The sequence below is a fragment of the Vulpes vulpes genome, chromosome 2 (genome assembly GCF_048418805.1).
Source record: "Vulpes vulpes isolate BD-2025 chromosome 2, VulVul3, whole genome shotgun sequence".
Classification (NCBI taxonomy): Eukaryota; Metazoa; Chordata; class Mammalia; order Carnivora; family Canidae; genus Vulpes; species Vulpes vulpes.
Window position 1 is genome coordinate 164,341,578 of NC_132781.1, and position 22,599 is coordinate 164,364,176.

Here is a 22,599-nt window from a genome sequence, read left to right on the forward strand (position 1 = left end):
TACGCTCATGAGAGCAGAGAATTTATTTGGCTCACCACTCTATCTCCAGGGCTTAGCACAAGGCCTGGCACACGCTAGGCTCTCAATAAATATTAAATGAGTGGATTAATTAATTGATAGTGTACATATATTAAAGGAAAGATATCTTTTTTAAAAAAGATTTTATTTATTTATTCATGAGAGACAGAGAGAGAGAGAGAGAGAGAGGAAGAGACACAGGCAGAGGGAGGAGGCTCCATGCAGGGAGCCCAATGTGGTGGGCTGAAGGCAGATGCTCAACCACCGAGCCACCCAGGTGTCCCTAAAGGAAAGATTTCTAAATGACCTTGCTTTTCACTCTCTCAGAGAGGAAGGTGTTCTTTTGCATCTAGGTTTCAAAGGGAAAATAAGTTGGGTCCCAGGGGTTCTGTTCTTCTACCCGTGTGCTCCACTGACAATTCTATATATGAGAAACCCTATTTACCTGGGCATTCCCTGTAGTGCGGGTCCCTCGGGAAGCACCTGGATTGGAGGAAGGAGGTGGAGGTGGAAGGGAGGTAAGTAAGCGTTGAGTGTTTTCCAAGCCAATCTTCCCATCACACATACATTTTTAACGCTGTCAGAATTTAATTTGTTATAGGAACTGGAGGCAGTGGCGGTGTGTGTAAATAGGCAGCTGTGGGAAGACTGCAAACGTTTCCGCAGACCAGGCGACGACGTCTGAAGCCATTTGATGCATGGGTCGCTGTCCCTGGTGCTGAAATAATAGGCTCCGCTGGGCACCGGGGCCTCCCGGGCGGGCCACCTCTGTCGGAGGTGCTGAAACAGCCTCTGCGAGCCCCCCGGGGCACGCGGTCACCAAGGCCTGCCAGGGTTGGGTCACCGTAATGACAGCTGTTGGAGACCACCAGGCTGGTCTGTAATTCAATTCTAATTTGGCATCTCTTGAAGTTAATCCAGGAGCTGCTGCGACAGCCATCCTATTCTGCTCTAGGGAGAGTGGCAGGGCTATGGGATGATGAGAACTTTTGGCAGCTCCACGGGGCATGTCCAGCCTCAGGCGTTGTGAGCCACATCAATAATGCCACGAGGAAGGACAGAGGTGCCACAGGTCATGGTTCACAGTCTGCGTTCACCATGACACCTGTCAGTCGAGCCTTACACTGCATGGCCTGCAGTGGTGCCTCTGCCTGAAGATCCCCAAGCCTCATTATCCTCATTTGCGCAATGGGCAGGTGTGTTTCCCGTTTCCCTCAAGATGGAAGATAATGCACAAGCTCTGTGAATTTCATGGCCCTCAAGAAGTGATTGACAGATGATGGTTCAAGTTTTGGACTGATGGAGTGGAGTGACCATTTAAAAATATCTGCTAGTCATTTTGAGGAGTAACTTGTATAAAATACACACATCTTAAGTATACAGCTTAAAAGTGTGTGTGTGTGTGTGTGTATAACCACCATCCAGTTAAAAATACGAAACACTTTTAGCACCACCTCTTTGTGTTGCTTCCCACCCCTTTTCTTTCTTTTTTTTTTTTAATTAATTTATTTATTTATGATAGTCACAGAGAGAGAGAGAGAGGCAGAGACACAGGCAGAGGGAGAAGCAGGCTCCATGCACCGGGAGCCTGATGTGGGATTCGATCCCGGGTCTCCAGGATCGCGCCCTGGGCCAAAGGCAGGCGCCAAACCACTGCGCCACCCAGGGATCCCTCCCACCCCTTTTCTGACATGTCATCATAGATGAGTCGTTCTTGTTCTTGGACTTCACATAAATGTATTTGCTCTTCTGTGTCTGGCTTCTTCCGTTCAACATTGTGTCTTGAGATTCATCTATGTCACTGCATAGAAGTAGTTCATTCTTTTTTTTGATTTCTGTATAATACTCTTTTGTGTAAATAAACCACAGTCTATTGATCCATTCTACTGTTGATGGACATTTGAGTCGTTCCCAGTTTGAGGCTGTTATGAATAAAGCTGTGAACATTCCTGTGCGTGCCTTTTGATGGACAAAGCACTCATTTATGTTGGGTTTATACCCAGGAGTGAAATTGCGGATCATAGTATACAAATATGTTTCTAAAGGGGGTTGCATCAATTCACAGTCATTTTTTAAAAATGAATTTCTCCCTTCTGGTTTTGCCTTTCTTCATTCTTTTGATCAACAGAGAAGATGTTCTAGGGGAAAACTCTGTTTCAATAACGTGGCTTTAGATTTTCCTGGGACATTTTATGGATCAATATTGATTCAATGACTGTTCCCCACTAGTCTCTTCCTAGAAACCAGAGACGTTCTTCTCTCAGAACCTTTCCTGTCTTTGGTCATCGCCATGACTGACTCCTGTGATGGAATGTGAACGAGACGATGCAGAGCCTCAATTGAATAACCTTCTCCTTCCTCCTCCACGCCCCAGTTACATGTCTGAGAGAAGAATCTGTTCAAGAAGAGCTGAGAACGTGGAATTTATCTCCCAGTGCAATGGAGGACTCTTGGGAGCTCAGTTAAAAATCTGCAAGGAATCTTACGCTCCAAGAATGAGATGGGGTTAGGTAGCAGGGAAAATGTCAAGCTCCTTCTCCTTTGTTCTTTCCCATTCTTGTCTTTTCTCCAGATTTTATGAGATTTGGGAGCATTGTGTCTACTGCTAGTTTACAATGTTTAAATAATTTTAGGATTCAAATTTGGACTGTGTTATTGACAGCTCAACAATCTCAAGGGCACACGTGGAGTATTTTACAGATCGTCTTAAACATTGATCCATTCATTGGAAGACCCAGTGCTCACAGTCTGCCTCACCTCCCTAGCTATACTCCCTGGCCTTGGGGTCATGAGGTTTTCCATTACACGTCTACTTCCTTGTAAAATCTCTCTCAGTTGTTCTATGCTCCCCTCTTAAAAACACTGGTTCCCTGTCCTTCTCCCTCACTCCTTTCCTCTGGACCTCTTGTTTTCCCTCTCTGCTTCCCCTCTCACTTCCTTTTGTCTGGCATACCCTTTGGAGAAAAGATGTTTGGGTTCTGAACAGCCCAAATGGCTGGTAAAAAATAAAACGAGACTCCAGTGTTCTCCTGAGATGGAGCTAAGGGTTCTTATAGCCCCTTTAGAGGTAACAATAGAGATGGATAATGGTTTGTACTTTATGAAATGGAAGCAATCAGGGCTATGCCAACAAAAACCAAAGACCTTCCACCCTGCCTTTCTGCGTTGAGGTTGGAGAAGCTCTTGGCCTGAGAGTTAAAGGACTTGCAACTTAGGATGAGGAATGATAGTAGAACCCATTTGTGGTGTACCTTGACTTGGATCCCTCTGGCCTAGGGAGTTGGGGGTCAGGCAGGCAATGGTGGGACAAAAGAGGGTGCGGTGTTTACCGTGGGGCCCTGGGAATCTTGGAGGGTCGCATAGGTCCTCGACATGTCTGTAGGGAGTCCCTGCAGGACTGGGATTAAGAGCTCTGCCTGTCTCGAGGTTATTTAACTTCTTCATCAGCCATCAGGGCTACCTGCAGGTCATACAAAAAGTGATCTCACAGCTGCAGGATTCTCTCCTGGCCCACCCTGCCCCCCTGGCCTGAAGATGGTCACTGTCAGCACTTTCCCTCTCTTTGTAGATCAATAGGGCCCTTGGATATGACCTCGAGTTCAATTATAGCTTCAATTATGGAATAAAGAGGCTGTTATTGCACACCTACCTCTTATTAAAAACACTACACTGGGGGGCTGGCAGAGACTGGACCTGGGGGAAATCATTAGCCCACTAATTTGAAATCAATTTAAAATGCATTTGCTTAATGGCATAAGCCTAGTGAATTATCTATAAATTGTTAATTTAGTTGAATGTCACACCAGATTTTCATTTTATAAATTGCATTTTGGTGTTGGCAAATGTATGTGTCCTTTCTCTCCCCTCCACCCGTGCTTCCTCTCTTTTCCTAAAACAAACCTTGATAATCCATCTTCTGGGATTCAACCTGTAACAGGAGGGTTGAACACAATTCGAGTCATAGTAAGAGGCCTCGTGCACTCCCACTCCTTCCCCGGGAACCACGACACCGCCTTGTGAATAAGCCCGGTGAGTGACACATCGCCCCGTGACCCCTGTTCCTCCAGCCTGACGGTCAGCCGAGCCCCCAAAGCAAAACCACTCAGCTAACCCACAGCTGACTGCAGACGCAGGAGGGAGCATCTAGGATCAGAACAACCACCCAGATGAGCCCAGCTTAATTTAATTAGCTTACAGACTCATGAGCTAAATAAATGGCCGTTGTCTTAAGCCACTGGTGTTTGAAGTGGTTTGGCAGGCAGCAGTGGAGACTGGTATGTTGGGACTCAGCTCATGTGGCTTCCACGGGTTGGAACCCAGGCAGCCTGATGGTCTGACCACGGGGAAAGGATGTGTCCCAAGGTATCAGATGCCTCAAAGCCCCCCTGCGGCCCAGAGTCCCCGAGTGGGACCCTTGGAATTCAGGGATCCAGGGGACAAGGCGGGGGGAGTCTCGCCTCAGCTTCGCCATTTACTGTGGGATCTTGGAAGAAATCACTTCACCTCCTGAGCCTCTTGCTTCTCCTCCGTAAAGTGGGGCGCTGGGGGGCCTGCTTGGCAAAGTCGTGAGAAACTGATGAGACGGCAGCCCGGGAACCGCAGAGTGCTGTACACACTTTAGCGCATCTCTCTTTTTATTGTGATAGTGTCATCGATGCTCTCTGTCCCCGTCGACGCTGCCGGCACCACCGAGGCACAGCAGATCGTCGCTGGGTGCAGAGGCCATTGCATGCAGGAGGAACTGACCTTGGGGTCAGCCAGCCTGGGTTAGAATCCCACCCCTGGAGAAGGTGGGTGATTCACTTTCTTCTTTGAAAAATGGGGGATACAATCCTCCTTTCGGGGAGGGTGGTAGGGATGAAGCGACTTCAAGGCATGTGGGAGGGACCCAGTTACACGTCAGCTGCCCCCAGTCCTCCCTCTCCACCCGCCCTGCAGAGTTGTTTCCGTCAAGCCAAGGCAGATGCGCCCAGAGGGCACTGCGGCGGGTGGAGCGGGGCGCCCGGGGGCAGCCTGGGCCCTTTCCTCCCCACGCAAGCCAGGTAGGTACAAGCAGCACCTCCGTCAGGTGGCCTGTGCAGAACAAAGGCTCCCCGGTCTGCTGAGAAGCCGCGTCCTTCACCTCGGGTCCTTCTGACAAGAGCCGGGGAGGAGGTGACGGCAACGAGGGATGGCGTGGCTGGAGAGCAACAGGCACCTGTTCATCCCTCCTCCTGCAGCGAAGCAACGCAAGGGCAGCGCTCTGGCCCGGGTCTGACGAGGCAGTCCCCATTCTACAGGTGGGCAGACGGAGGCTTCAAGGCGCAGGGAATTCATTCGGTCAACACATATGTACCGTGAGTGTATCTATGCCAGGAGCTGGGGATGTTCAGTCTCTGCCTTCATGGACTATGACCTCGTGGGGAGAGAGAGACAAGTAGAAGGTCACTGAAAATACAGGGCAGAAGCAATCCACAGGGCTATGGGGTCACATCGCAGGACAACCAGCCCAGACTTGGGGCACCCCTGACGGCGACCTGGCGGGAGCTGAGTCCTGAGGGGCAGAGAGTTGCGGTGAAGGTGCAGTAGGGGAGGAGCGCTCGAGGCGGGGGGACGGTCTGCAGAGCTGGGGGTGAGCCACGGCACCACCTGAGGTACAAAATGGAGGCAGTGGCGTGAGATAAAAATGGGGAAATTGTCAATGAGATGCTAAAAGACCTTGAAGGACCTTCAACTTTATTGTGCAAGTCATGGTCGGTGCTTCCATCAGCTATTATCGCAATAAAGCAGCAAAAAAAAAAAAAAAAAAAAAATCCAACCAGCCAACCAAAAACTACCTAAACTTGGTGGCTTCGATCACTAGGGTCCGCTGGGCGTCATGAGATCTGTGCAAGGACCAGCTTCTCTTGGCTCCGGGCTCCAGCTGGGGTCAAGTCTGTGCCACAGCTCTCGGCCTCTGGGAACCAGCGGGCTCCCTGGGCATGGCTTTCCCTTGGAGGAGCCGTCAAGTCCCCGCAGGCTCCCATATTTCAGGTCTTGGCTTGCTCTACTCCTGCCAGCATCCCAACAGACAACTTAGAGTCACAAAGCTAGACCCAGCATCGGTGGCCCAAGAAAACACAGTCCCCCCACAGCTGAAGAAAAGCTAATTGGGGAGCAAATGGCTCCTGTTTATTGAGGTGCTTTGCAACTCCAAGCACATAAATGCTGCCCTGAGTTGGTTGAAACCTGCTTTGTAACAATGACGGTCGTGACGATGGTTCAGCGGGTCTCGCTGCGGCCAAGCCCTCGGCATTATCTTACCTCGTTCAAAATGCGACAACCATGCACGTGGGTTATTCTGTTTAATGGAGGAGCAAACAGGCGGAGGTAGAGCAAATGACTTGCTCAAATTCACACGGTTAATGGAGGCGGAAGGAGGACACAAAACCCCGGGTTCCATCACCCCATCACCCCGGGCTGCCTGTCCCAAGCAGCCCCTGCCTGCCGGACTCCGGGGGAGGGGGAGGGACGGGCGCCAGGCAGCGCCTCACTCCCCATCACTCCAAAGGCTCTGATGCAACTGGCTCCACAGCGGGTGATTGTCCCTTGTTCCTGCTCAGCGAAGGGGCAGGGAGCAGCTGCCACCAGGCCAGCTCCCAGCGGTGCCCGGATTTGGCGGCGCCTCTTCTGGGAGGGGGGTGCTCCCTCCCCTTCTTGCTCACTGCTCTCCCTGACTCGCTCCCCCTCCTCCAGGCCCCCCTCTGCCCTGCAGCCCGAGTGAGCTAAGGAGCAAATGAAACCTACAGCTCTCCTCTGCTTAAAAAAAAAAAAAGAAAGAAAAATCCAGGTACTGCATTCCTGCGGTCAAAAAATCCAAGAATGTGAAAAGATTTATTAAAAAAAAGTCTTCCTTCAGCTGTTGCCGGCCATCTGCGGGGTCGGCCCATACCCGCAGGTAGCCCCGGTGTTCGGGCTCGTCCCATGCTTCCCTCAGGGCTTCCTAATGCTGAACAAGCAGAAGTGAGTATCTGTCCTCTCACCCCCACTTCTTTTTTTTTTTTTTTTTTTTTTTTAGACACACGAGCCAGCAGGTCTTACACTTTGCAGCGGTGGGTGCCCTGTGCGAAGGTTTCACGGGCACGCAGCTCCCTTGCTCTCCTATAGCTGGCGTGTCCTGGTGTCGGGAGGGGCCAGCGCATCCCACCGGCCCCGTGCTGAGGGACAGTTAGGGGTCCCAGGCCTTGGCGACACCGGCTCGGCTTCCGTAATGTCTACACTTGACCAGCGCAAGCTTATCTGCGGGATAAATTCTCAGAAGTGGGCCTGCTGAGTCCAAAGGACCACGCGGCGTGATTTTGACAGTTAGTTGGGTTCCCCCATAGCTCTGCCGACGGAGGGTGTCATCAGATGCTTCGATTTTTACCAATTGGATAAACTTTAAATGTTCTCTTGCTTTAAAAGAGAAAACCCTTCATCACATTCCCATTGGGCTGGGATAGAGTCCAGCTTCCTTGGGCCGTCAGGGTGGGGGGGGGGGGGTGGGGGCGGGCACGGCATTGTCCTGCCTCAGGGGCCTCCTGCCTGCCAGGAAGGCAGATGCAGGCGCAAGTCAGGGTCGCACGGACTCGGTGCTCCCACAGCCGCGAGAGAAGAGGGAGGCTTCACGGAGAAGGCAGCGTCTGAGCTAACCTTGGGCCACAGGTCGTAGTTTGACGGGTGTTAGTGGGGAGAAGAGCGGGGCCCGAGCGCCCGTCCAGTGGACAAAGCCTGGGGCAGGTGAGCAGTCTGGGAGGCCGGAGGACCCGGGAGGTGACCTGAGGGGCCTTGAGGCTGGTCCCGGCAGGCCTTGAATGTCACCCGTAAGAGCTGGGCTTAAACTCGTGAATGATAAACGCCTGAAGCCTTGGGGGAGACTGTCTAGTTAGGACTCTTGATTCAAAGTGAGAGCCTCCCTCAGTGGCTTACGGGAAAGGAGATTGATTGGCATAAGAAAGAGATCTAGGTGTGTTCAGCTTCAGGCACCGCTGGATCCAGGGGCTTAAGTGATGTTATCAGAAATTTGACTTCTATCCTGAGGTCTGCTCTCCTCTGTTTTGGCCTCACTCCTAGGTAGGCTCTCGGCTTTCCTCCCACGATGTGGAAATAATGGTCAAAAGAGAGTCTATCTTTGCCAGAATCCCAGCAAGTCCCCAGGAAGACACTCATTGGACTGACTTGGGCGGGGTGTCCAGCCCTCAACAGAGCACTGCGGCCCGCGGGCGGAATGTGCTGATTGGGCGACCCTGGGTTACAAGGGGGGGTAACGTAAGGGGGTAATCGGGGCAGTGTGCGCGGGGGACGGTGGCCAGCTTCTGCCCACAGGTCTGGGATGGGGGAAGATCCTCAAAATAAAAATCGAAGCACGGAGACCAGAAGAGGGAAGGATGAGCGTGTATGAAGGACAGATCAAAGGTGGGCGAGCCACGGAGGAGACGGTCAAGTCTGTAGAGGATGGGGGAACCGGAGGAGGCTCCCCAGGCACCCCTCTGCGGAGCCTTGAAGGGCGGGGCGGCGCAAAGACTAGGCCTGAGCCCCCCAAGACGCGGTGGAGGGTGGACCCTCGGCCCCCAGAGGCTGGCCTCATATTGCACATCCGTCCGGAGCGGCTAGCATTTCACAGGCCTCCGTGGGGCCTTGAATGCCAACGGCAATGGTGTTTAGCCCACTGAGTGGGTGTGACCGGCACCTGAACTCCGCTGGGCGCCCCAGGAGGCAGAGGACACTGTTCTTCGGTGCGTCTTTCTCGGCAGTGGCCGGGGCCGCCCCACGGGTGCTGCTCCTTTGGTTCACCTGGCGGGTTGCGTGTCACTCTGAGCCGGGTGCCCGGTCCTGGGCCAGCAGGTTGCCCCTTTCTGAGTCTGCTGCCCCAGGGAGGCTCTGGCTTCATCCCCTCTAAAGTCCAACAAACCCCTTGTTTTGCGCCCTAACAGCGGCCTGGGAGGCAGTCCTTCGGCCCCAGGCGGCCTGTGTCTGGTGGACCAGCTCCCCAGAGGCGAGGACAGTGGTCCTCAGGCTCCGCAGGGACCCCTCCGCCAGCCCCGCCCCATAGCTTCGGGCCGTATCCCTCACCGCCCTCTGGTTCTTTTACCAAAGCTCCTTTCCCGGCACGAGGGAAGGTCCACGAGGTCGGGGTGGGTGTCTGCCCTCCTGCATCCCCGTGCCCGGCCCACGGCGGGTGCGCAGGAAGTCCCCGCGCCGTGGAGCTCCAGTGGGCATCCGGTACGTGAACAGTGACGAGAACAAGACTGGCAGGGCACGGCCGCCGCGGGAGGGCAGGGACGCAGGGGCCTCCTTGACTTCAGGAGACTCCCGTCCCACCGGCGTAGCAGTGGGGGGTCAGGGCTCTGGGCATCACTCTGTGCCCTGCCCCGTCCCCAGGCTGAATCATCGTCCAGGGCTTGCTCACGGCCCCCGGGCAGGGCTGGGGCTCGCCCTCGGGCGCTGGACTGTCAGCTCTGGGCCCGGAGCTCCCTTCCCTCGGGGCAGCACGCAGGTGGGGGACGGCCACTGAGGGCAGTGGGTCGGGGGCCCTGGAGTCAGACGCGGGGCCTGCCCAGGAATGCTGCGGGAGTGCCCAGGAACGCAGGGAAAGGACCAGGACGCGGCAGGCGCCCCCAAACAAGCAGCCTTCATCGGGATGTCCCGGCCTCCAGGGGAGGAGGGGGAGAAGCAGCGGCTCAGGGAACTTCTGCAGGTGACGGGTGCTCCCCGGCACCCCGAGCTGAGCAAGGGCGTCTCGTGGACGCTCAGCCAAAGTGCACAGACCCCTGAGCTGTGCGTCAGCAGCAAAGGGAGGTCAAGGTTCTTGCAAGGGGCTGGCGCCCCCGGGGCCCTGCGAGCCGCTCCCGGACACGAGAAAGGGGCACTTGTTTATCGGCAACTGGATGGCCCAGTGTGTGGCCCCGGGGAGTTGCCCACACCCTCCCCCCGCCCCAGGACGGAGGGGGCAGAGCGTGACTGGCCGGGGGCTGGACAGGTGCAGGGCCCGAGGGACCGGGACAGGTCAGTTCCCGTGAGGAAACAAAGGCCTGGAGTTGAGACGTCCCCGCAGAGGGCGAGTGGGGGGGGGGGCAGGGTGCTGCCCGCATCTGCCTCCCCCTTCCCGCCCCCCCCCCCCCCACCCGGGCCCAGGTGCTCATCTGTAGGCTGTGGACCGGCTCCCGGGGCAGCCTGAGGGTCACCAGGGTTACCTAGTGGGCAGCCCGTGCCCGGAGCAACGGGGACACCGAGGCGCCCACAACACTCTGAAAAAAGCAGAGGCCGAGAGGGAGGAAGAGGATGGTTTCTTCAGAGGCAACATCTACGTGAGGGTCTCTACCGACGGGCATCACCGGGCTGCGGGCAAACCATCTGCACCGCCTCCGCCTCCGCGCTAGGCCAGGTGAGCGGCCAGGTGACGACGGGGTTGCTCGAGCACGTCCTGGGGGGTCTGGTCACCTTGCCAGCCGCCTCCCGGCCCCGCTCCCACCTGAACCCCCCCAGAAGCCGGCCTGTTCCTCCCACGGCGGCAACCACCAGAAGGGACGCCGGCCCGTGCCCCCGAGCAGCCCCCTGGGGGCTGTGCACCCCACGTGTGACCTGCCCCCGGGCCTCTGTGCTCCCTGCTGGGCCTCTGGGGGCTCGGCCTTCACTGAAGGCCACCAGGCAAGCGTTCAGGGTGACGAGCGTCCATCCCGGGGCCTCTGGACTTGACCACCAACCTGAGTGTCCCCGCCACCAGGCCTTGCTCCTGTCCTCCCGGAGGCTGTGACCCTTAGTGCTTGAGCGCAGCCCTGGGGCAGACTGGGTGCGGTCCCGTCTGGCCCCACTGCGACCGGCTGTGACCCAGCCCGTCCGTCTCAGGGCCTCGGCTTCCCCATCCGAACGGCGGGAGCGCCAGCACGCACTCCGGATGGCGGACGGGGGAGCAGAGGCGTGCCGGGCCCTGCCTGTCCTGGGGTGAAATGTGTCCCCCCAAGATGCACCGAAGTCCTAACCCTGGTACCTGGGACTGGCGCCTACTTGGAGATAGGGTCTCTGCAGGTGACCACGTGGCATCTCGGGGGTGGGCCCTGACGCGACACCACTGTGTCCTTGGGAAGGGACGGTGGGCGTGTGACGACGGAGGCAGAGACGGGACTGACGTGTCTGCGAGCCAGGAAACACCGAGGCCTCCCCGACCCGGGCGGCTGGGAGAAAGGCCTGGAACCGACTCCCGCAGAAGCTCCAGGAGGAGCCACCCTGCCCACACCCTGATTCTGGGCCTCCAGCCTCCACAGCTGAGCGTCGGTCTGTTGTTTAAGCCCCGCCAGGCGGCTCCAGATCCCGAGGGGGACGTGGGGTACGGTAACCGGTGCCATGAATTGCTCGGGGTCTGGCTTCGGAGCCGCTGAGTCCAAAGGTGTGCTGCTCCCCCTACACGTACGGAGACCCCACCTGGTCCAGGCGGCACCTCTCCTTGCAGACCCAGCCCCCCAGTTAGTATTTACAGACGACCAGGCGAGCTGGCCTGGGGGCCACCCATGACATCCGTCCCACCCTCAGGGCTCCGAGGTTCCAGCCCAGCCTGTGTCCGGCCTCCTCATGCCCAGGGGGCAACGTCCACCCCATGGGGACACAGTACCTGGCACACCAGAGGTGCTCACAGGTGTCCGCCTTTCGCTCAGGCCATGATCCCAGGGTCCTGGGGTCGAGTCCCTGCTCCAGGGAGCCTGCGTCCCCCCGCCCCGCCCCTCTCTAATAAATACAATCTTTTTAAAAAAATGCCCGAGGTAATGAGCCAGACGAGGCCCTTAAGAAGGTGCATCTACTGAGCCGCACCCCCACCCCCTCCCCGAGGCCCCCAACCTTGCCTGGGCAGGCAGGGGCTCCGGGACCGGGGTCCCTGGGGGCACCCTGTACCCACCTCCATCTCCGTCCAGGCCCAGCCCCACCCCTCGTGCCAGGTCCTGGCCGAGCACAGGCGACCCCGTAGCTACTACAACGTGAAGAACGCGGTGGAGCCAGCGGTGCTTGCAGTGCTCGTGTTAGTGGCGGCGGCCGGCAGTGTCACTGCCACAGGAACCCCTGCGGCACAGCCAGCAACCCCCGGGGCCGCCTCCCCCAAGTCCACCCCCGGAGTCGAGGGGGGGAGACGGGGGCTCGGGTCAGTAGGAAGCTGCGCCGGGCCCTGCAGCCCCCGGGAGGAGCAGCCCCTGGCGGCTGGGGCTGGGGCAGGACATGCAGAGCCCCAGGCCGGGCCCTGCACTCGCAACCAGGACCAGGAGGCCTGGGAGGGACACAGGACCAGCCAGCGCTGGCGCCAGGGAGCGGGGGGCGGGGAGGCGGGGGGGCTGCGAGACCCCCGCCCTCGGACCGCTGTGCTCTTCCTGCAAGTTCCCCGAGGGAGGCGCGGAGGCAGCCCAGCCACGCGTCAGTCCACCCGCCGCCCGGTGCCTCAGTGTTCACGTCTGTAGGACGGGGGCCCCGTGACGCCCCCAGGGGAGAGCTGCGGGCAGCGCTGAGGCACTACGAGAGGGTCACCCCCGGGGCACCCGGCACGGAGGGTGCTGGCTCTCCCGCCGTCACATGGGCTGGTGGCTGGTTTCCCACGGGCCCCGCTCCGAGCGACGCGGCCTGTCCAGCCCGGGCCCGGGCCAGCTGCCTCGTCCCACACCCGCCGGACCCAAGGAGCGCCAGTCGGGGCCCGGCGCCGGGGCTATAGGGAGGCCCCGGCGGGCAGCGGGATCTTGTAGCCGCTCCGGAGCAGCGCGAGGCAGGCGGCCAGCCCCAGGGCCCCCGCCAGGAGCACGGCGCCCAGGGCCTTGAGGAAGGAAGTCCTGGTCCGGGTGAAGGAGCCGGGGGCCATGACGCCGAGCAGGGCCGTGCTGACCGTGAGCGTGTAGAGGATGGACACGCCTGTGTTGAGCGCCACGATCTTGCCGAACTTGGCAAACGGGGCGATGATGCAGAAGAAGAGCGGCACCGTGGCGATGACCGTGGTGAGGGCGCTGGACACGATGGCCACCCCCACGTGCCGCACGGCCTCCAGCGTCCGCCACTGGCGCTGCGAGTGGGCGTCCTGCGAGCGAGGTGAAGACAAGGCTGGGGCCGGGGCCCTGACGCGCCGGCGGGGCCCCTCCCTGCCTGGGGCCGGCGCGCTCCCCGACGCCCCAGGTTTGCTGCCATAGACGGGGCCGCGACGGCACCTCCGCCCCGGCTCGGCGGGAAGACGCGCCTGACGAGGGCGCACAGACCGCGTGAAGGCCGCGGGACCCCAGGCTGCGGCCGGCGTGCGCAGCAGGTCCTCGTAAACGGCCCTGGCTGGCGCGGGTTTCCTTCTCTTGACCAAAAGCAGCTAAAAACATAGCTGGTTTGAGGTACGTTCATGAATGTTTCGCGCCAATTAGGTAAAAAACATACGAGACCCAGCGCTGGTGCTGGCACTGAGCGCACGAGGTCCGGAGGGGCGGCGGGGCCCCGGGCAGGGCCGGGGACACTCGGACGCAGGGAAGCAGGGAGGCCGTGGCCGCCGTCCACCCGCACCTGCCTGCTCGCTAGACACAGGTGGGGAGGGAGGCGCCCAGGGCCCACTGCGCTGCCCTGGCCCAGCGGCCTTTGAACCTGAGTCCCCTGGGCACGGAGATGAGGCGTGAAGACCTCAGCCCGGGGCCATCCCGCCGGCTCAGGGGCCCCTTCGCGGCACCAGGGACAGGGCGCGTGCTGGGCACGGCCGGCAGGGCGCTCACCTCGGCCTGGTGGGGGGGCAGGTTCTCTCCGGCCAGCAGGTAGCCCTCAACCAGATGGACGCAGTAGTCCACGGAGGAGCCGACGAGGATGGACAGGGAGATGGCCTCGACGGCGCCCATCTCCCAGCCGCTCCAGTACATGATGGTCACCACGAGGCAGACGATGCCTGCAGGGGCAGGGCAGGGACGGGCAGGCGGCTTGCACCCGGCCTCACCCACACAGTCCTGGAGGGCGGCGGGCAAGCCCAGAGGGCCCCGGGAACGGGCGACGCCTACGGTGGGGCCCCCGCCTCTGGTGACAGGAGGGATCAGGAGGGCCAGGCTCCGGGGGAGGGCAGGTGCAGCAGCAGGTCACTGGGCCAGGAGCGACCACCCAGCGACACCCGGGTCCCTTCCAGGAGCACAGACTGGGGGGCAGGTCCTGTGAGCATCTGTTACAGAGGGTCCTTCTGCCTGGGGGGGGGGGGGGGCTGGGAAACCTTCACTGAGGACATGGACAGCCAAGGGTGGGGAGGAGCCTGCTGGCCTGCGCCCCCGCCCCTCCTGGCCCCACGGCCTGATGCCTGCCCCCGCCCCCCCACATACCCAGGATACTCAGGAGCACGGGCAGCAGGAGCAGCACGTGGGTGGTGAACACGGCCACCGCGGCCACACAGATGAGCAAGGACAGGGCCAGGCCGTACAGGGCGCTCTGCACCCCTGGAAGGCAAGGGCAGAGGGGCCTCAGCCGGGCTTCCACGGGTGGGCGGTCACAGCCAGCTGGCCCACTCCCTGGGCCGTACGAGGACCCACCCGCGGGCCTCCAGGGCAGGCCCTCGCCAGGATGGCAGGCACGACGCGGGCCACCTCCCCACCTCCAGGCCTGGGGACGCGGGGGAGCGGGGGGCTGGGCTGCTGCTTGCCTATGATCTCCATGAAGATCTGCTTCCAGTGCTCACACGTCTGGAAGCCTCGGCGCAGGGCCGAGCCCTCGGGGAACGTCTGCAGCTGCTGCTGGAGGAAGCTCTCCCAGCGCAGGTAGTCCGAGTACGTCTGGAAGGAGGACTTGCCCTTGTACGTGGTCTGGGGGGCACACGAGCCGGTGAGATGGGGGCAGTGCCCACTCCCCCTGCCAGGTGACGGCTGGGCCCCTGGCCACCTCCCAGCAGCCACGTGCGGGCAGCAGGTCCTGGTGCAACCACAGCACCCATCCCTTTCCAACAGGCCCAGTGGCCGCTCCCGGAGCCCCCAAGCGCTCGGCTCCCGCCCGGGCCCACACGGCGCCCCACCCGCACGGCCACTCCCGGGTTCCAGCTCGCCCAGGAAAGCTTCCTGAAGCCCCAGATGTGCTGGGCTCCGCCGGGCTCGGGGCCTCCCTGGGAGCTGCGGCCCCCGCCCAGCGGCCTCCCGGTCTCCAGCCCCGTGGGGGCCTTCGGGGGCACGGGGGAGACCGGGACCCCCACCCTTCTAGGACCTGCCCCGGGCGCTCACACACCCACTTCTGGGCTCCCTGAGTGCGGCCCAGGCTCCAGGGTGTCCGTGGGCACGGGTGTGTGTGAGCGTCCGTGGGGTCGGCGTGGAAGGGACATCCCGCTGTGTGGATGCGCCTGAAGGGCTCCGTCCTCCCTGAACCGCCCAGGGCTTCAGCCCTCGAGAGGACGGGGATTGTGACACGGGAGGCGGCCACGCTGGGGGAAACGAGCCGGCAGGGACCGGGGGCGGCCCCGTTCAGGAGCACCAGTATCCGCGTGGCGCAGGCCTGGGGCGGGCGGCGCGGGGCCAGCGGGCGACGTAAGTACACTCGGTACCACTGAGCTGCGCTTCAGAAGACGGTCCATTCTGTCACGCAGATTTTGCCCAATTAAAAAACCCACCCGGGGCTTTGAAGTGGGGTCTCCGTGGCCTGGGGCTCCCTGGAGGGGGACCTGGAGGGGCTCTGGGGGCCTCCGGACTCTGGCCTGGTGCGTCTGTGGTGGGAAGGAGAGCAGGGCTGGAGGCCAGAGACTGAGCTGGTTGTCACTCCCGCGTCCGTACGGGACGGCACAGCTGCTTCCCGGGGATGGCGGAGCCCCCTCCTCAGGGAGGAGCCTGAGGCTGGCCGGGAAGAGGGATTTGCCAGGGAGACGCGGAGCACACCAGGATCAGAGCCGGACTGGGCCCGGGTCTCCGCACGCAGCGGCAGGTGCAGGCTCGGGACCATTGGGCCGCAGAAGCCCAGGTCAGGTGCGCTGGCCCTCATGTGTGCGTGCGGGTGTGCACGTGTGCGGGTGCGCACGGGGGCCTCCCCCCTTGGGCAGGGTCCAGGGAGCCTCGGCATGACAGAGGAAGTAGTGAGGTGCGTGCACCGTGCATGGCTGGTCCTGGCTCCCGAGCTCTCCCGGGGGAGGCCCAGCACCCGGCCCCCCCGAGGGGCAGAGGGGAGCATCCGGGACTCCCACCACGCAGCAGCGTCCCAGCCCGGAGGCCACAGAACAGACCCCAGGCTGGTGGGAACAGCCTCCGTGGAAGAAAGGGCAGCGCTGTGCTCAGCTGCCTGGTGTGACGCTTGACGCCGACACACACAAGCTGTGACCTGCGGGGAGTCCCCTCACCTCTTGGCTGCAGTATCTGCCCCCCAAGAGCAACCCCCGTGATCTGGGCCAGGGGCTGGGCCTCGGGACACACGCGAGGCGAGCACTGGGCCCGGGGGCCACCGCGAGCTCACCGACTCAAAGGCCATGGAGATCCACTGCACCCGGCCCTCCTTGACGCCCACCGCGCCGTGGGACAGCTGCCCCGGGAGCAGGTTGGGCTCGGGCAGCTCCCTGCACTCGGGGTGCAGCATCTGCAGGAAGGAGGAGGTGCTGTAGCCTGCAGGGAGAGGGGCAGACAGGTCGGGCCGGGGACCCCGCAGAGCACGGCCCTGCCCAAACTCCCAGCCTGGACTGTGGCCTGCGGCGGCGCTGCAAGAAAACCTCCACAGTCGGTCGCCATCGGGTGGACAAGGGCACCGGGCGTGACCGCGCCAGGTCACCTGTGCCAACCCCTGCCCTGGCTCCTGCAGCTGTGCCCACACCCGGCGCTCGTCCCCGCACACGTGCACCTCGGCACCAATTCGTGCTGATGCACAACACGGCTCCAGAGGCCTCACACGCCCTCACCCAGTGTGGACAGACCGGCAGACGCGCCCGCAGGACCCAGGCCAGGCGCCCGTGCCGTCGCGCTGTGTGCCCTTGGAGCAGCACGGCCTCCCCAGGCTGTCCTCCCTCGGACGCACCTGAGGGCAGGCACTGGGCCCCGCCCGGCTTCACCAGCTCCGAGTTCCCCGCGATGGCCTTGCACAGGCGACACAGGTGCCCGAGTTCTTTGAAGAGATCAAAGCCGCTGTCATAGACGACGCTGCCCTTTCCCGAGGAGACACAAGCGGGCGCGGGCGGCTCAGTGAGTCGGGAATGTGGTCCTGGGAAGAACCCCAGAGCTCCCCGCCGCAGCCACACACACACACACACACACACACACACACACACACACACACACACACACACACGCCAGGTTGGAGCCCCGGCAGGTGGCCTGACGTCCCTGCCCGGGCCTGCTCTGTCCTGCTCCACCAGCACCTTCTGCTCCCATCGCCGCCCACCCGCCACGGGGCCCCTGGGCTCACCCCTGCTTTGAGTCACACACTCCTTTTTCTATTTGTAAAGATTTATTTGAGAGAGAGAGTGAGCGAGCAGGGGGGAGGGGGGAGGGAGGGGGACAAGCAGGCCCCGCTGAGCACGAAGCCCGACTTGGGGCTCGATCCCAGGACCCTGGGACCATGACCTGAGCTGAAATGAGGAGTCAGAGGCTCAACAGACTGACTCATGCTCTCACCAGGGCTTCCTGCCGTCTCCTGGCTCTGCCCGGCAAACCCCCAAGGTCCCTCACCTGCCGCGTCCGCTCCCCCCTTCCCACCCTCCTCTGAACACCTGGGGGCTCCCGGTCAGGACTGAGCACACGGATCTCCAACCACCCGGCTCCCAAGTTACCTTGGGTGTGAACCCCGTACACCCCGTACACCCCGTACACCCAGACCGACCGCTCGGGGCAGGAGCTCTGACCGCACGGGCTCGGCCCCACCCCGAGCCGCAGGGACCCAGCAGCTCCTCAGTTTCTCCGCCTCCAGACACTCAAGAGGCCAGCCCAGGGCACCACGCAGCAACCCAATGCAGTGGGGGCTGTGGGCGCGGTGGGGGGGGGGGACCTCCTGCAGGGAGGGTGCAGGGGGGCAGTTTACACACTTGCATCTCCCTCGGCTCCGTTCCAGCCCCTCAACACAAGGGGCAACCAGCTCGGGCCCAAAATGTACCCAGAGTCCTGGGTGATCCTGAGCTCAACCCCGAAGGCTGTCCCCAGGACCCGCGGTGGCCACGTCTGGGCCTCGTGAGCTGTGCAAGGAGCCAGAGAGCATGTGGGGCGCTGGGCTGGTGGCCTCCCGGGCCCCAGGCCCTTGGAGCTGCCCGACCTGGGCCCACGTACCGGGTCTCCGATGACATGGTTGTCCACCTGCCGCGTGCGGTTGATGCCGATGATGCCGAAGACCACGAAGACCATGGCCCCTGTGTCCACCAGCGGCCGCACGGCTGGCTTCCCGCAGCCCGTGTTCACGCAGGGGTTGAAGCCGAAGGTGGCCGAGAGGCGGGCCTTGGGCGCTGCGGGGGGAGTCACATCCGTGTGGGGCCGGGCCCGGCCTCCCAGGCCCCGCGGCAGCCTCCCTGCACGTACCTTTCTCGCTGGGCACGTAGAAGAAGCCTTTGGTGGGGCCGTCGGGGCTGGAGCTGAGCAGGCAGCCGGGAGGGGCCGCGCACACGCGCCCGTGGAAGGGAGGCTTGTGGGACTGAGCGAAGTACACCTTCCTGCGGAGGCAACGGGGCCCGGCTGAGGCGGGAAGGCACGCACGGCCCCCACGTGCGAGGGCGGGAGGGCGGGAAGGTGGGGGGGCTGCACCGGGTGGGGGTTGGCGGGTCCCCGTGGTCTCACCACAGCCGGGATACACCATGCGCCTGCTCAACGGCCTCCCCGTCGCATGAAGGGTGGAGACCAGGAGCCTCCAGGCCACCCCCAGGGGGTGCGAGCGTCCCCAGAGGGCCCTGGCCGCCTCGCGTCCCCACTCGGGAGCACGCCGGCCTGAACCTCAGCCGGGGCTGAGCCTCAAGGTTCCGTGGGAAGCAGAGGCTCTGTGGTTGGCTTGTTCGCCCCTGGACCTGATGTGGCCCCAGGTTCTTTCTAGAAGGTTCTAAGCTCGTGTGGGCAGCCTGATCCCGCTGCTGTGTGTGCACAGGGTGAGCCGAGCCCTGGGCTCCGGAAGCACAGGCAGGGGGACCCGCAGCCCCTGAGCCGAGGTACCTGGGCTGGGAGGGCCCAGCGAGCCATCACGGCCACCTCTCCCCATGTGGCTTCGGGGCTGTGTGGGTGCCCAGCACCCGGAGGCCGCGCTCTGTCGGGGACCAGAGCCCCGTGTGTCAGCAGCGCAGGGCCCGCGGCCACAGCGTCCCTCCTTGCGGAGCGGGGCCCGCACCATCGTTTGCAAGGATGCTGTGGATGACCGGCTACCCGCTGTCCCCCGCCTGCCGCCTGAGGCCGGAGCCACATCTGTCCTGGTCACCCCGTACCCCCCGCACCAGCACGGCGCCCGCACACGTCGGTGCCCCAGGTTTGTTCCAGGAACCACGGGATCGGCCTCAAGGGACACACAAACGCGGGGCCCTGGCAGAACACGGGGCGCCCGGCTGCTCGGAGCCCGTCTTCCCGGGAGGAGCACCAGGAGCCGCGCATGCAGGTAAACACAGACGCGGCCGCTCCGGAGTCCTCGGTCCTGCGTCAGGGGTGAGGGCACGTTGGTCAAATACTGAATTAACCATGTACAGAGCGTGAGGACGGCGCCCGGAGAGGAGGTGCAGCGCGGCCGCACCCCCTCGTCCGGCGAGTGCTCGCTGAGACCTGGGGCCGACCCTGCACCAGGTGCTGGGGACACAGTGGGGGAGACGGGCAGGTCCCTGCTGCGCCTGAGACGCCTCAACCCCGCGGCAGAGCGATTCCAGGGCCGTGGGGGCTGGGAAGGGGGAACGCCGCGGGGGGCCGCGTGCTTCTCCCCGGGACGGGGCTCGGGCAGGGACCGGCCCTCCCAGGGGGACGTCGTGCCCCCGGAGCCAGGGAAGAGCCTGGCAGGCAGGGCGCGGGGGGGCGCAGGCCAGGGACGGGAGCTGCCGGGCACGGACGAGCAGCAGAGCCGCGGGAGGCGGGCCCGGCCGAGAACCGGCTGAAGGCGGGCGGGCGAGGACGTGCCCGGCCCGAGGTGCCCGAGGTGCCCGAGGTGCCCCAGGTCCCGCGGGCCGGCGCAGGCCGCTACCTGGTGTGCTGCTGCTCCTTGGCGGCCGCGTAGAAGCTGAAGTCGAACTTCCAGCCCCGCTTGGCGTCGCAGGCCAGGGTCGTCACCATCCACCTGCGGGAGGGGCTCGCCGGCTGGAGCAGCCCTACTGTAGACATACAAGCGGTCAGCTTCTTGGTGAAGTTACCCAAAGGCGCTCTATACACCTACGCAGTGGATCAACAGAGACAAGACTCGTGACTCCGGGGCTCGGCCGCCCCGCAGGCCCCGCCCCTCCCAGCGGCCGGGGCAGAGGCTCCGGGGGCCTGGGTTCGAGTCCGCACACCGGGCAGATGCTCCTCCTGTCTGAGCCTCCGCTGAGCACGTCCTGGGCCGGGGCGGAGCGGGGCCCTGAGCCCCCAGCAGCCGGGGGCCGCGGCCTGGGCCACCATGAAGGGCTGGGGCGAGAGGATCGGTGGGGGTGGGGGGGGGGTAGACGTCCGCTGGGGCTTCGTGAGGGGCCGGCTTTGTGCACGTTGCAGGGGCAGCTTTCTAGGCCCGAACCGTGGGGCGGCCTCAGCTGTGTCATCACTCAAAGGGAAATGTGACCCCTCAACAAGCTGACTGTGCCCCTGGACGGCACAACTTGTCAAAGAAATGGACGATTCCTGAGGGCGACACGGGAGGCCGGCCCTGGGAGGCTGTCCTCTGCGGGCTGGAGCACTTCCCGTGTCCCGTGTGCTTCGTCCCCCACAGGCCCCCCCTGGCTGCACCCCACTTCACAGAGGACGACAGGGAGGCTCAGAGAGGTGAAGGATCTGCCCAGACACAGATTACAAATGGCAGCAGGACTCGAACCCAGGTCTGGCTGCCTGGAAGCCCCTGCTGGCCCCTCTGCAGGGGCCACAGACCCGGCTGGGGGGTGGTCACGTGCCTCCAGCTGCTCCGTCCTCACAGACCCTGCCTCCCCCCTCCACGTGGTCAGCCCCCTGCCCGACCCGGTGGTGCCCGGCATGGCAGCCCCGCTCACCTGGAAGGAGGGCACCTCCCCGTCCCCGGGGGACACGATCTGCCACGGGGCGGGCAGGCTGGCGTTGAGGGAGAACCTGTACACGGCCGGGTGGCCTCTACTCTTCATCTTGGAGACATACACGGTGCCTGGGGAGTCTGGGAGACAAGCAGGGGTGGGGGGGCTGCACGGTCACTGTGCTGGCCTCCCCCGACCCAGCGCGGCCCCCCGTCGGTTCCTCTTGCAGACAGAGCCTGCGGCGCTGATCGGGGGTGTGGGGTGGACGTGGGGATGCAGCGAGCTGGGGGGCTTGGCAGGGACGGGCCGCGTGGGGGTGAAGAGCTGCCACAGGGCTAGGGCAGTGGTGCTGCCGCCTGAGAGGGGAGAAGGTGAAGGGGGGGCTGGAGCTGCGAAGGACGATGGCAGGCACAGAGGGCTGGTGGGGTGACCGGGACACGCACGACTCCCCACGGGGGCTAATTCCTGCATGTGCCCCAGCATCCCACCTCTGAGGGGGCCCTGGGCAGGGAGGAGCCGGCCCCGGGGGCTCGGGATGGGTCTGGCACACACGGCGGGATCCTGGGTGCCGGAGGCCTGGCTGGGACGGCGGCAGGAGGGGATGCCAGCGTTCGGAGCTGGGGGATAGTGGGCAGCGCCCCGAGTTCACCCCCCAACCCAACCCCTTCTCAGTGACCCCTAAGAACAGACTCTCATTCTCACAGGGGAACCAGAGCATGAACGGAACGTGCTCTCCCCACGGGCCCCGACACCCCGGCAGGGGGTGAGATCTCCCGAAGCCCCCACCCCAGCCAGACCACACTCCCCACTAACCCTGTGGGGTGGCCTCAGTCCGGCTGGCCCAGGGGACCCCTGAGCCTCGCTTCTTCTTCTCCAGGGACGTGCGGATGTTGTTCTGCAGGCTGTGGGGCTTCTCCTGGAACAGACCTGCCCCCACATCCCGTTAGGGACAGCGGCAGGGGAGGGCAGAGCTTGAGAGAGACGGCAACCCTAGCGACACGGGACATGGGTCCCTCGGCTTGGGGAGGGTGACAGGGGTCTGAGACACTGGATGCCACAGAAAACAATGCCAAATGCTGAATTTGCAGGAATCTTAAGGCAGAAGGAAGGCACCTGTCAGCTCCATCCAGGGACACTCTGACGCCTTCCCTCCTCGTCCCTGCCATGCCCCAAGACCTCCTCCGGCAGCGGGGCGACACCAAACCAACAGGGCGGCAGGAAGGCCGAACGGGAGGCTGCATCTCATGCACTGAGCTCCTGATAGATGCTCGGGGAGTGGAACGATCAGAGACGGAACCTCAGCAACCAGTGGAGACCACAGGACACCGTCCTCTTTTGCCTCAATCACTGGGGATGAATCTTCTGTTTTCTTTTGTTGTCATTTAATGAGAGAAGTTTTACCCTTCGAAGATGCAATCGTCACAATACTCCTAGAGGTATGACCCCAGTGACAGGAGAAAGCAGAGGTCGGGGAGGTCCTGTGCCCTACCCAGGGAGCGAGAGGCACAGCCTCATCTGGGTCCAGCCTTGGCCCTGAAAGCCCT

The 22,599-nt window shown here is 62.5% G+C and overlaps 1 protein-coding gene across 4 annotated transcripts in view; it reads right to left on the bottom strand.

Annotated features, from left to right (window-relative positions):
- Positions 1 to 12,006: 12,006 nt before the first annotated feature.
- The window catches only part of DISP3 (dispatched RND transporter family member 3), a 44,966-nt gene continuing 34,373 nt past the window's right edge, over positions 12,007 to 22,599 (bottom strand). The window contains exons 11-21 of one of the 4 annotated variants that reach the window (XM_072751202.1): positions 21,869 to 21,982; positions 21,059 to 21,195; positions 20,071 to 20,255; positions 18,447 to 18,577; positions 18,201 to 18,373; positions 16,960 to 17,086; positions 16,408 to 16,553; positions 14,627 to 14,786; positions 14,310 to 14,423; positions 13,725 to 13,891; positions 12,007 to 13,057 (exon numbers count right to left, since the gene is read on the bottom strand). In XM_072751202.1, coding sequence (XP_072607303.1) covers positions 12,695 to 13,057; positions 13,725 to 13,891; positions 14,310 to 14,423; positions 14,627 to 14,786; positions 16,408 to 16,553; positions 16,960 to 17,086; positions 18,201 to 18,373; positions 18,447 to 18,577; positions 20,071 to 20,255; positions 21,059 to 21,195; positions 21,869 to 21,982 — 1,817 coding nt within the window. In that variant the 3' untranslated portion in view covers positions 12,007 to 12,694. Of the gene's footprint in view, positions 13,058 to 13,724; positions 13,892 to 14,309; positions 14,424 to 14,626; positions 14,787 to 15,236; positions 15,671 to 16,407; positions 16,554 to 16,959; positions 17,087 to 18,200; positions 18,374 to 18,446; positions 18,578 to 20,070; positions 20,256 to 21,058; positions 21,196 to 21,868; positions 21,983 to 22,599 lie in introns of those variants that run through there. The other 3 variants (XM_072751203.1, XM_072751204.1, XM_072751205.1) reach the window with 3 other exon arrangements.